This window comes from Galeopterus variegatus, unplaced genomic scaffold (genome assembly GCF_000696425.1).
Source record: "Galeopterus variegatus unplaced genomic scaffold, G_variegatus-3.0.2 Scaffold256, whole genome shotgun sequence".
NCBI lineage: Eukaryota > Metazoa > Chordata > Mammalia > Dermoptera > Cynocephalidae > Galeopterus > Galeopterus variegatus.
Genome location: NW_007726367.1, coordinates 556,243 through 569,337, shown reverse-complemented (window position 1 = coordinate 569,337; position 13,095 = coordinate 556,243). Strand labels below are relative to the sequence as shown.

Below are 13,095 nucleotides of genomic sequence, written 5' to 3'. Positions count from 1 at the left end.
AGATGACCACGTGATTCAGTCTCACTTCCTTCAGGTCACTGCTCCCGTGTCACTTATCAGAGAGTTTGGAGCATCCTGTGTATACAGTAGCCCCCACCTGGCACCATTGTTCTGCCTCCCCTGCTTCATTTATAATATATATAATTATAACTTTTTAATTTTCTGTTTCCCAGCACCAGAACATGGGTAGGTATCTGTCTGTTTTCTGCAATCACACCAAAACTTGCTGTAATTCCTCACCCTCCCTATATCCAAGCCTCTTGCAATGTGACTGAGCGTCCCTCCCATCAAGCAGTGGATTCGGTCCTTACCCCTGGAGTCTCACTAGCCTTGTGATTTGTTTTGGCCAATAGAATGTACTTGATTTAACCAAGAGAAGTGATGTGCTTCTTATGGTAATAGAAAACTGATACAAGCACTCAGGCCAATGCCCGGCAAGGAACACACGCTCGGTAACTGCAGCACAAATGAATCAACGAGTGAGAAAAATGAAAACATCCACCTTATTGGTCATTTAATAATGACCAAGCACACAAGCACAGTGCTTGACAAATACCTGTTGAATGAATGAGTAGGGAGTGGCAGGTCCTATTATGGGGAGGAAGGAATCAAATAACACCCTTTGTCTTTCAAGGGCTTAGAAGAATAGCTCCTGGGGTGCACTGGGGGAGAGAAGGCAGTAGCGTTTATCTCTCAGGGAGCTAATGTCTGAGCCTGTCTTGACCAGGAGCTCTGGGCTGGCCATGGCTGGGTAACTGCTCTGTGTAACAACACAAGAGAAGTACTGACATAGGTCTTGCAACAAGCAGCACAGAGGACCCAGCCCCAGCTATGAGGCTCAGGGCCTGACCCCCAGCTTTATGCAGCTGCCAGAACCTTCTACCACCTCTAACCCCACCTCTCCAGATGTCTGTAAGCCCCATGGCTGTGTTTCTCAACATGTGGTTGTCATCTACCTCTGAGTTTTCTGGAAAGCTAGTGAAAATGCAGAATCCTGGGCCTGACTCCAGAACTACTGAATGGCAATCTCCAGAGGAGGTGTCCAAGAACCTGCATTTTAAGAGGTTCCTTATAGGGCTGGCTGGTTGGCTCAGTTGGTTAGAGCGCAGCCTTCTAACACCAAGCTCACAGGTTTGGATCCCCATACCAGCCAGCTGCCAAAAAACGAAACAAAAAAATGAGTTTCCACGCTGCCCCTGGGTCCTTGCACACATAACAGCAGGGACAACCTCTGCCATTACCAGCAGGTGAATGGGGGATGGAATGAATGGATTCTGGGACAGACAGGAGCTTGAGGTGTTTAGCTGTTGTATCTAATCCTCACTGCCTTCTTGGGAGGTAGGTAATCACAGCCATCTCATGAAGAAAGACACTGAGGACCTTAGAGAGACAGCACGTATCCCAGGCTGCCTAACTTCACATCAGGGGCTTTTCACTTGCAACTCAGGGGAACCCACACAATACCAGTCTTTTGTTCCAAGTCTTCACACATGGTCATTTAAGGCTCACTAGCTCCCTGCTGAGGCAGTGAAGGTCACCTTAGAAGTGGAACAAGTGAATGGCCAGCCCTAAAGCACACGGGGGAAGAGCCAGGATGTGGGAGGTTTTCACACCCATCTTTAAGCAACTGGAGTAAATTAAACATCTCTTTCATGGCCAAGCTAAATGTTTTTCAAATTTGGAGTTTTGTTTGTATATGTATATTTTAAATAAATTTGATAATTAAGCTACAAATGTTCCCGGCACACTTGGATGTATTTAAATTACAGGCTTCTGATCAAATGGAGAAAGATCACAAATTGGGCATAAACGATGCCTATTGCTTGTTCAGAGCCTTTCGCAGCACTCAGATGGGTCTGTCAGCTTAATGGCTCACTTCAAGGCTGCCAGGAATGTGGGGTGTGGGGGTTGGCACTGAGACAACAGGAAGTGAAACCCCCTGGTGCAAACCATGGTTCTTTTCTTTCAAAACATTTCATCTGCACCTGTAATTCATCTCAACAAGACAGTTTTGAAGACATAAACAAGCTGGCAGAAGGGGTATTTTTCTCTTCCTGGCTGACAGCACTCCATACTCTGTTAACAGCCAGAACCTCAATCCTTATCATTGCAGAAGCGGGCTTCTGGAATCAGGGGGTCCTGGGTTCAAACTCCTCTGGCCCTTGCTGTAGGGCCTGTCTGGGCAACTTGGGGCATACTGCGCCCCCTACTGCAGTCTCTGTATAGTAACTGCCACCTACTGTCAAATAAAACAGATTCAGGCATAGTAAAGAGAGACTTTTGATACGGGGGAGGGAGACTGCTGCAATAGAGAGAGAGCTGTAACCAAAAGGTCTGTAAGCCTCTAGAGGGTTCAGCTAAAATAGCGTTTCCTTTATAGGAAGGAGAAGACAAGGCTAGAAAGAACTAAGAAATGAGATGAAATGGTGGCATAATGGGATAGTAGATCAGAGACTAGTTTACCCTGAAGCCGGCCTACCCCAGAGGCTCTGCTGGCTCAGGCTGAGGGCGGGCCAAAGTTCAGGGGTCTGGAGGAAGGAGAGAAGCTTGACCAAAGTTTGGTTAACAAGCATTTCATTTCAGTCGATAGTGGGAAAAGCCATTCAGCTAGTCACTTATGGGACAAAGAATGGGAATTTGGAGGTCTGTGTCTTGTCCTGGGTAAACATGGGGAGTATCCATGAGTCTTACCTAAGTCCTGTGGGGAAAGGTGGGTCTTTACAGTAAGCTGTTTTCCAGAACACAAAAGGGTGAAATTCCTTTTACCTTCACTGACCCTGTTTTCCAGGAGCACAGGGCACAGGTAAAATCAAAACTGTCACCACTCAAAAGAAACAACCTATTGTGGCAAATAAGCACGTGGTCTCTGGACCCGTGACTGCCGGGCTCAAACACCTGCATTCTAGTGAGCCTGGTGGGTTATGAGACCTTTCTGTGCTTCACGTCTTCTCTCCCTAAACTGGGAGTAATCGTTATAATAGTTGCTATGATTTTAATACTTTTAAAGTGCTTTTTTTTTTTTTTGGTGATAGCGCAGTACCTAAAATCCACTGATCTGTTGAACTGGCTTTGAGCAAGCCTGTTTCCTCACCTGTAAATAAGACACAATAATCCCCACCTCACGGGACTGTTGAGAAGATTAAGTGAGATTGCGGAGTCTAAGGGGCCTAGACAGTGCCTGACACATCCCTGGTGACCGTAAATGAATTTCCTTCCCTTTTCTACTCAGACTCCAAACCCAGTGTAAGCAGAATTTTGTACTACCCCGTTCAATGCTGTGGAAGACCCGCGTCCTCAGATACCACAGGGAAACTGTGCTCGAAAAACAAAACTCCGGGCGATCCCCACACCACTCACACCAAGGCGGAGGTGACAGAAGGGTGTCCCCTGCCCACTTGCCTGCTGCCAGTACTGAAACCCACGCTTTCCTGAACAGGACGTGGATGCAGCACTGGTTTGTGGTTTCACATTCTGGATCTGTGACTTTCCAAAAGTACAAGTATGTGGCCACTTTATCTCACTCGGCCTCAGTTTACCTGTCTGTAAAATGGGGAGATCGAATCATCCTAGCTGTAGGGCTTAGATAACATGGTGGATGTGAAACTGCTCTGTACGATGTTGCTATCGTAGCAGATAAGGAGCCGACGTTACCCCCCGTGAAGCAAGAAAGCGGAAAAAAAAGCCCAAGCCTTCGCGGTCGCCTCCGTCCTCGGGTCTTTTAAGCCTGGGGGCGGAGCCACGGCATCGATCACTCGGCGCTCCTCCAGACGCTCCATCGGGATCAGACGAGTGGGGAGTGATCGATGCTCCCAGTGCCAGCCTGCTCGGACGAGAGAGCCGGACTGCTCGGACCAAACGGAGCAAGTCGCCCCCAGTCCCGGAGCGACTCAACACCGTCCAGACGTAGGAGAGGTTAGTTTGAACAACTCCAGAGCGCGGGGATCTCTAGCTTCGTAGAAATAAAGAGGGATCGGCCTGGAGGGCAGGAACGCGCAGGCGTCATGCTGAGGGGCGAAGCAAGAGAACGGCTCCGCGCGTGCGCCCTTGCAAAGCCCCCCCACCCGTGACTCTAGAGGGCGCATGCGCCCTGAGAACCCAGTTTAGTGCGGCTCCCCCTCTCTGCCAGATAGGGGAAAGGCTCCGCGCGTGCCTAGTGCTCTCCTAGGGCAATCGCTTTGCGCATGCGTGAGTTCGGTTCGGAGCCATTCTGTTTTCCGCCTGGGCGTTTTTTGGTGTCGCGTCGGTGCAACGCTAGTGCGCTTGCGCGATATTCTGTTTTCCGTGGTGTGCTTGGGGACCGGCCTCTTGGCCTTTGTCGTGGGCCTGCAACTAGGGTGATTGGAAACGTTTGAGCCATCAGTCCTGATTATGAGCCTTGAGAAATGAAGCCCCGGGGAAGGCGCAGGGAGGGAAAGGGGCCACACTCACAGCCCGAGACCCAAACCTGAAACCATCTGGCCCTTAGAGAGCCAGAGGTACCCTCGTGCCTCTGAATGAAGCTGTACGGAAAGTTTTACAAAGGTCATGTTTTTGCACAGTTTCGGAGGAATACTGCACCAATAATATTGAACAAATTACTGTCCAGGCAGCCTGTTCCCGGAAAACCAGGTAGAGGCTGGTGTGTCCTGGAAGCCCCCTTTGGAAGGCTTTCTCATGACCATCATGGCGCTCTCAGGGTGACTGTTTCGTCTGGCCAACCTGAGACCATCTAAGAATCACGGCGACGTTTTCTAAGAGCACATTTCACCCAGACCACGTGAAGACTATTCTGGGAGGTGCTTTAAAGGGGCTGATTTTTAGAAAGAGTTTAAGAATTTTGGAATGGCTGCACAGTGGCTTCCTGGAAAGCTGTGTTGTATAACCATCAGGAACCCACTTGGGCTTTTAACTAGCAGCCAACCAAAGGCCAGATTGCATAATGAACTCTGGTTTGTGAATTTATGAAATCGGGGCCTGATCCCTTTAGGGCTCCTTTATACAGCCCATACTTGGTTCCTTTGTGTTTCATGTGACCAACAAGAAGCCTTTTAAGGCTCATCTTTGGCTGATTGATAAAGCCAAGACAAAAATCGTTGTGACGGGTCACCTCATACAACCTTTATCTGACTCCTTTTCCAAGAAGTTTTATACACCATCAGACAATCCTATATGTAATGAGCTTTTAGGGGCTGAACTACTAAGTCCAAGTGGGAAAGTCTTATGCAACCCCTACCTCACCTTCCCTCTGAAAGTTGTCTCATGTCACGAGGCCAATACATGAGGCACTCTGGAAGGCCAGTTTACAAAGCCAGGACACAAGACCACTTAGGCTTTTTCTGTAACTAACATCCTCTGCCCCTTCAAAAAAAAAAAAAAGCCATCTATTAGCAACAAGAGGTCTTTTAAGGCCAATACCTGTTGAGCTCTGGGAGAACAACTTGTAAGGTCAAAATACAAGATACAAAGCCACTCAGGCTTTTTCACTCTGTGTGGGTGACCATATGTGTCAGTTTGCCTGGAATAACCCTAGTTTTTTACTTGTCTATGTATAAATATTGATAGCATTCTGGTTTGGATAAACAATTATATAGTTAACCCACCTATACCTGACCATTGGAAAGCTGTTGATACAACTCACAGTAAACCCTTTTACGTGAGCTCTGGGAGGCCAGTTCAAAGGCCAGTCTGTGATACCACACTGAAGACTTCCACACGTGTTACACTTGATTCCCTCTTCTGGAAGGCTATTTGTTTGATACAACCTTTTGTAAAAGGCAATTCAGTGAGGAGTTCCAGGAAGCTAATCAATAAAGCCAGGCCACAGGGCTTACTCAGGCTGGTCCCTTCTGGAAAACTGCTTGATATAACTATCAAGCCTTTTTATCAGACCAGTACGTGGGAATGCTGGAAGGCTGATGTGTAAAGCCTGGACCTAAGGCCTTTCAGAAAGGCAATTTCATGTAGCCTGAAGCTGACCTTCACTGGCAGTTCATCTCAAATGGTTGGTTATGTGAAGCCTGCTTCTTATATCCCACATGAGGCCAGCTCCTCTGGAAGATTGTTTGATAGACTGTTCCATGCAGCCACACTGAGGCTTAATCCTGTAAGGCCATTTCACACAGCTAACAGGAGCCAACAGGAGGTTGCTCCCTGGAAGGTCAATTGATAAAACAAATACAACCCTTCCCTGGCACTAAAGAAACCATGGAAGATTGGTTCATAAAACTAAGACATCTGATTTCACCTGCCCACAGATGAGCCCCAGTCAATAAGGATTCGAGTTTTTAAAATGGGTCACTAATCCACTTTGGTTTTATATCCCAGCATATGGCATCTCTCCCGAAGGCTGTTTGATATGGCAACTGTTTAAAAGGCCAAATCGCGAGAGGTTCTGGGGAGCCTGTGGAACCAGGCTGTAAGACTGATAGGGCCAGCACGCCACTTCACCATGGAAAGTTTCTTCATGCTGCCAACATAAGGCCCTCTAGGAAGCTCATGTTCAAGATCAATCATGAGGGCTTTGGGGAGCCATGTCAAGTGGCTCATACAGAGACAATCTGAAAAGCCATTTTGAAAACCGAGACACATAGGGCTGTCCTGAAGCTCCCACTCTGGAAGACTCATGAAGTGTCGATATAAGTATCTGTGAAGGCCTTTTTATAAGGCCATTCACTGAGAAACTCTGCATTTTAAAAAAAAAAAAAGGCTTATTTTATGTGGCCAAGAGGAGACTGTTTTGTACTGAGGCTCTCTTTCCCAGAAAGCTGTCTCACATAATCTTCAACATGAGGTCCTGTCCAAGGCCAATGTGCAAATAGCACATAGGCCACTTTAGGAGGCCATTTATGAGACCAAACATTAGGTCACCTTGGGAGGACGGTTTACAAAGCGCACATGAAACCACCTTGAAAAGCTTGCTTTGCAAGGGCTACATGAGCCTCAGGAGGGGCCATTTCATAAGATCACCCTGGGATGCCAGCTTACAAAGTCCATAATCTGCATCCCAGGGGACTGGTTAATAGCCCATTTGAAACCCTCTGGAAGACTATTTTATAATACCACTAAGAGACCAGTTTACAGAGCTGGTACATAGTCCCCAGTGGAAGCCATTTTTATAGTGAGGCACATAAATGGTCTCCTGGGAGGCCTTTTCATAGCCTTTCTGAGAAGCCAGGATATGAGGCCTGTGAGGTCTTTTGGATATGCAAGATGAGGCTTCTTGATGTTGCTTTATGAGACTCTTATGTAAGACACTTGAGGGATGAGCCATGAGGCCACCAGAGAGGCCAGCTGATGGGTCCCACGTGCTGTATTGTACAGAGTAGTGGATAAGATCATGCTGGAAGGTTGGACTGTGAAACTCTCTAAGAAGGCTGTTAATGAGACAAGACATTTATGAACCTTCTAGGAGGCTAGAGATAGAAACCATCCTGGCATGTTGGGGCCAGGCCACTGGGGCTCTCCGAGTCCCATCACCCACTGAGTGGACAGGGAAGGATATCTACTGTGAACCAGGATCTGAAGTAGGCCCTGCAGATAGAAAGGTCCAAAAATCTAATGCAGTGCTCAGTTCTGAAGCTCATGAGTATTCTGGGTAGACACTGCCACATACTGTTTTGGACAAACTGCTTAACTGCTCAAATCTCGCTTTATTCATCTGTAAAATCTCACATCGTAGGATTGCAAAAGTTGTTAGATGATGTACAGAAAGCATGTGGCATTGGCATGGCACGTAGGAAAGGAAACCAAGATTGACCGGAAGTTAAGCCCTGTTTCTGCACAAATGATTAATCATAGGGCTTTGGGCAAGTCATTTCATTTTTTTATGGCCTCAGTTTCCACATCAGCAAAGTGGGAGGGTGGGAAAATTGTAGGGGAAATGGTCAAAGCCCTGTCCACCTCACAGTACTGTGAGGAACAAGTAAAATTTGAGGGGAAGCGTTGGTTCAGAAACCATGATCTAGGCTGAGAACTGAGAACAACTCTAAAGTATTACTGTTATTTTAGGACAGGCCCAGGAAGGGGTACTTCAAAACCAATAACAAGTGAGAAAGTGTGAAGTCATAGGGTTTTCCCATCTGTGGAATGGGGATAATAATTTCTTCCTCGCAGAGTTTTCTCAAGAATCAAGTAACCCAGGTGCCCAGCTTCATGACTTGCTGGTGTATGACTGTGTGGCCCAGATCCTTCATCCATGAGGTCGTGGATTTTGGAGCCAGACTGCCTGAGTGTAAACTCCGCTGCACCACTTTACTAGCTGAATTGCTTTGGGCAAGTTGGTTTACTTCCCTGCTTCAGGTTCCTTATCTGTAAAACGGGGGCGATCATCCTTTCTTAGGTTCACTGTAAGAACAAAGCGGTGTATAAAGTGCCAAGAGCATTCCTGGCTTGTAGTAAATGTTTTATAAGTATGTCAACTGCTTTGTGGGCTCACTGTGGGGGTCAAATGAGGTAATCCATGAAATACTCTCTGTCCTCTGCCTGCTGTTATTGTTATTCCTGAGCTGGGGGTGGAATAAACTGAAGTGCAGCCCAAGGAGAGAGATGGGGATGTCTAGACCCCTTCAGGGACCATATCTCTAGCGTCCTGTAGATGTCTTTACCTCCCTATCTGCTCTCCATACACATTAGAGCTAATGGAAGTTGTGTGTTCTCCTCTTCTTTTATGAGTTACTGAGTCCCAGAGTGTCCGGTAAGTCTGGATAGGTGTATTTATTACATCTACTGCTGCATAACAAATCATCATAAATTTCATGGCTTAAGACAACACACATGTATTAACTCAGTTTCCATGGACCAGGAGTGTGGGTGTGGCTTAACTAGGTCCCCTGCATCATGATCTCTTGCCAGGCTGCAATCATGTGTTGATCAGGGCTACGCGCTCATCGGAAGGCTCAGCTGGACAAGGATCTTAACTCCCGTAGTTGCTGGCAGAATTGAGTTCCTGGAGGGCTGCTGGACTGAGGGCCCCAGCCCTCGCTTATGTGATGGCTCTAGGCCACCCTCAAGTCTTTGCCGTGTGGTGTCTCTAGCATTGCCACTTATGTGCCACCTGCGAAGGCAGTGGAAGTTCTGCTAACAAGATGTAAGTTATAAGCTCATGTCATCTAATCACAGACGTGGCATCCCAGCACCTTTGCCCTATTCTGTTGATTAAAAACAGGTTGTATTCTTTTACTGCTGCTGAAACAAAGTACCACAAACTTGGTGGCTTAAAATGTTGCAAATTTATTGTCTTACAGGTTGTATGTTAGAAGTTGGACACGGGTCTTGCTGGGCTAAAATCAAGGTCTCTACAATGCCGCATTCCCTTCTGGAGGCTCTAGGGGAGAATCTGTTTCCTTGCCATTTTGGGCCTCTAGAGGCCACCTGCATTCCTTGGCTTGTGACTGCCTTCCTCTGTCTTCAAAGCCAGCTTGCAGTGCTGCATAGCTCTGGCCACCCTTCCACAATCACATGTCCTTCTGACTCTGACTTTAGCTGGGAAAGATTCTTTTAAGGACTCGTGTTAAATTGGGCCCATGCAGATAATCCAGGATAATCTTCCCATCTCAAGCCTTGTTCTTAATCACGTCTGCAAAGTTCCTTTTGCCACATTAGGTAACATATTCATGGGCTCTGGGGATTAGGATATGGACATCTTTGGGGAGCCATTATTAGAAATAATAATAATAGACAGAAGTTGCTGTCTTAGGGCAGGCTAACTGTTGTAACAAGCATCATTGACATTTTAGTGGCTATACACAATACAAGTTTATTTTTTGCCCATGAAGCATTTCAGCATGGATATTCCTCGTTGGATGGCAGCTCTTCTCCAATGAGGAGAAGTTTCCTTCCATCTGTGGCTCTCCTCCCCTAGAGCCTCAGAGTTCTTCACTTGCAGCCAGTGGGTAGGGAAAGTGTGTGGAGGACCATGTAGGAAGTGTTTCTGGGCCAGCCTGGAAGTGGCCTACATCATGGCCATTCACATTAGCTGGAACTCAGCGTGATCACATCTGATTGCAAGTGAGACTGGGAAATGCAGTCTAACTGTGTGTCCAGAAAGAAGACAAAGGATTTTAGAAAGCATAGAGCAGGGGTTGGCAAACTACATCTGGCCCACCATCTGCTTTTGTAAATAAAGTTTTATTGGAACACAGCCACCCCCATTTGTTTACATATGGTACATGGCTGCTTTCATGCTACAATGGCAAAGTAGTAGCAACAGTGACTGTATGCCTAAAATATTTGATATCTGCAAAGCCTAAAATATTTGATATCTGACCTTTACAGAAAAAGTTTGCTGGCCCCTAGCATAGAGCATTATCTGCAAAAAGCACGATGGTCTCTATCTCTTTGTGTCAAATAAGATAGGGGATGGAACAACTGTTAGGATAATACCTAGAACATAGCAGCACAAATAGAGAACTGTAATTGTTTGTGAGCAGTGGAGCTTATTCATATATTAGTACTTATCCTAATGACAGGCTGCCATCCATAAACGATGCCCAGGCTGATGCCACCAAAAGCACCAACTGTGATGTTTTTCCTTTCTGTATAGGTTTTATGCACTTCCAAGTTTCTTCCTGAGAAGTTAAAATGTCTTTCCTTCAATACCTTTATTGAGTACCTTCTATGAGCCAGACTCTGCTTTTAGGATCTAGAGAAATGTAGAGAAATGAGCCATGTTCTTGCCCTGGAGGAGCTCACAGTCTAGCGTTGGAGAGACACATGTAAGCAGGTATTTGTAGTACACGCGACAAGTGCTCTAAGAGAAGCTCGAGGGCTGTGGGGACACAAAACACTGTCAGAGAGTCTTGGCAGGCTTTACATAGGGGATCATTTAAGATGGGCCTTAAAGGTTGAATAGGAGTTTGCCAGGCAGAGGAAGGCTGTTGGAGGCATTCCAGACAAGGGCAACCCACATTCCTCTCTGAACAAGCATTTATCCAGTGCTCACTGAGTGCCAGGTGTTATGCCAGGCCCTGAAGATATAGCAGTGACCCCAGATGTGGGGGCCCCTGCCCTCGCAGAGCTTGTGCCTAGCAGAGACTGTTGTTGAAAACTCACTGTTACAGATAAGATGTGGGAAGCTGTGGGAGGACACAAAGGATCTGCATGGTCTCTAACTCTTGTCCCCCCTACCCCCAGGCACTTGAGTGACTGAGCTGGTGGCGGGCCAGATGGCAGAAGGCACCAGCTGTCTTGGAGACCCCCCTGCGGAAGCAGGTGCTCTCTGGGAGACCCTCAGTGCACTCCTGCCACACAGTAAAGAAGAACTGAAGTTGGACCTCAGCGACAGCATAGAGAGGAGCGTAGTGACGTTGCTGCAGCAAGCCACCGAGCTCTTCTATGAGGGCAGGAGGGATGAGTGTCTGCAGACAAGCGAGATGATCCTGGACTACTCTTGGGAGAAGCTCAACACGGGGACATGGCGGGACGTGGACAAAGACTGGCGACGGGTCTACGCCTTTGGCTGCCTGCTAAAAGCCGTCTGTCTGTGCAAGGCACCTGGAGATCCCACCACCCTGGCTGCAGCCCTGAGGGTGTGTGACCTGGGCCTGCTGATGGGGGCGGCCATCCTTGGGGACATCCTCATTAAAGTCGCTGCTATCCTCCAGACACACCTCTCTGGAAAAAGGCCTGCCCAAGGTGCGGCCCAGGAGCAGCCCAGCACAAAGGTATCTGGGTGAGATTGTCCCGACTGCACTAACAGTCCAACAGCCCTGCTTTTCTAGAAGTATTGAGGCGGCTCTCCCCTGTGTGAGGCCTCATGGCAGACAGCCTCTCTGGCTGAAAATAGCATCTCCATTGATTTGAGGAGTGGAGCAGCCCAAGAGCTGCAGCCAGCAGTAGCTTGTTTCTTTCAGCTTCCTGTTGGTTGGCATGTTGAAGTGTCACTCAGCTTTCTGGCTTTTCCATCTCTGTGCTGCTGAGTTTGGATGAGATGCTACAAGTAGCTGACTCCTGTTCACAGGACCAGTCTGTCCTGCCCCTGTGCCCCCGCATGTGTTGTGACTGGCCTTTCAGTGCCTGTGCCAAGGAGCATATGTCTGCCAGGCACAGAGCATGGTTTCCTCGGGAGGCTTCAAATCCCAGTGTCAGCACACAGACCTCACCTACACCCTCCAGGCAGGTCAGGTACCTCCTATGAGCCTCAGTTTCCTCATCTGTAAAATGGCAGTTAGAGTACCAACCCCCAGATAAAGAAGACTGAGACTGTACTGGATACTGGGTAGTGGAATTATGGGTGTTTCTGGCATTTTTCTAAATGCTCTCCTGTGTTTTTGGAATTTCCTACAGTGAGTATTATTTTTATGTAAGAAAAATGAGAATGGATGTCATTAAACACACATGCATGTAACCAAAACAAAAGGAAATACTCCAAACAGGGAAGAGAAATTCTCAGCAAATCTGTCAGAGAGTGAATATCTCTACCATGTAAGGAATTTCACAAATCAATAGGAAAAAATACTTGAGCTCCGGGAGGTAGAGGACCAGGAACATGAGCAGGCTGTTCACAAGAAGGAAATAGACCTATTAAACAAACATGGAAAAATGTTCACTCTCACCTCTTGTTAAAAAATGAGAAAAAGATGCAAATAGCAGAAACAGTGAGGTGGTCGTTTTGGATGTTAAATTAATGATTGAGGTTTTACATGATACCTAGTGTTGCCAAGTACTGTGGGGCCAAGGGCATGGAGTGTGGGTTGAGGGCAGGATAGACTTGCAGATCTATCCTGGGATCGCCATCCCCCCCACCAAGTCCATCCCAAGGGAATACAGAGGTGGCTCCAATGCCCAAGGTGGTCCTTTTGGTGTGGGGCAGTGTACATAGCAAAGGGGCGAGAGCTCAGGCTCTGGAGTTAACCTGCCTGGGGTCCCATTCCCATGCCGCTACCCACTGTCTGTGACTCGGGCAACTGTCAACTGTCTCAGCCTCTCGGTGCCTCCTGGTTCCCTTGCCTGTAAGATGGGGTTTGCCCAGCATCTTTATTGAGCACCAGCCATGGCCCAGATGTGCCAGGGCTGAGCATCTGGCACTGAATGGCCCCACCCCTGCCCCTGCCCTCCCGGAGCTTATGTTCTAGGGGGGGCTGAAGAAGAGTTTCTTCTGGGGGGGGGGGGGGGGGGGTG

At 47.7% G+C, this 13,095-nt stretch overlaps 1 protein-coding gene across 3 annotated transcripts in view; it reads left to right on the top strand.

The window, feature by feature from the left end:
• The first annotated feature begins 3,829 nt into the window (after positions 1–3,829).
• KDM8 (lysine (K)-specific demethylase 8) overlaps positions 3,830–13,095 on the top strand; it is a 21,346-nt gene continuing 12,080 nt past the window's right edge. Inside the window, exons 1-2 of one of the 3 annotated variants that reach the window (XM_008566619.1) lie at positions 3,830–3,912; positions 11,110–11,639. In XM_008566619.1, the coding sequence (XP_008564841.1) occupies positions 11,142–11,639 (498 nt within the window). In that variant the 5' untranslated portion in view covers positions 3,830–3,912; positions 11,110–11,141. Of the gene's footprint in view, positions 3,913–8,742; positions 9,065–10,626; positions 10,692–11,109; positions 11,640–13,095 lie in introns of those variants that run through there. The other 2 variants (XM_008566621.1, XM_008566620.1) reach the window with 2 other exon arrangements.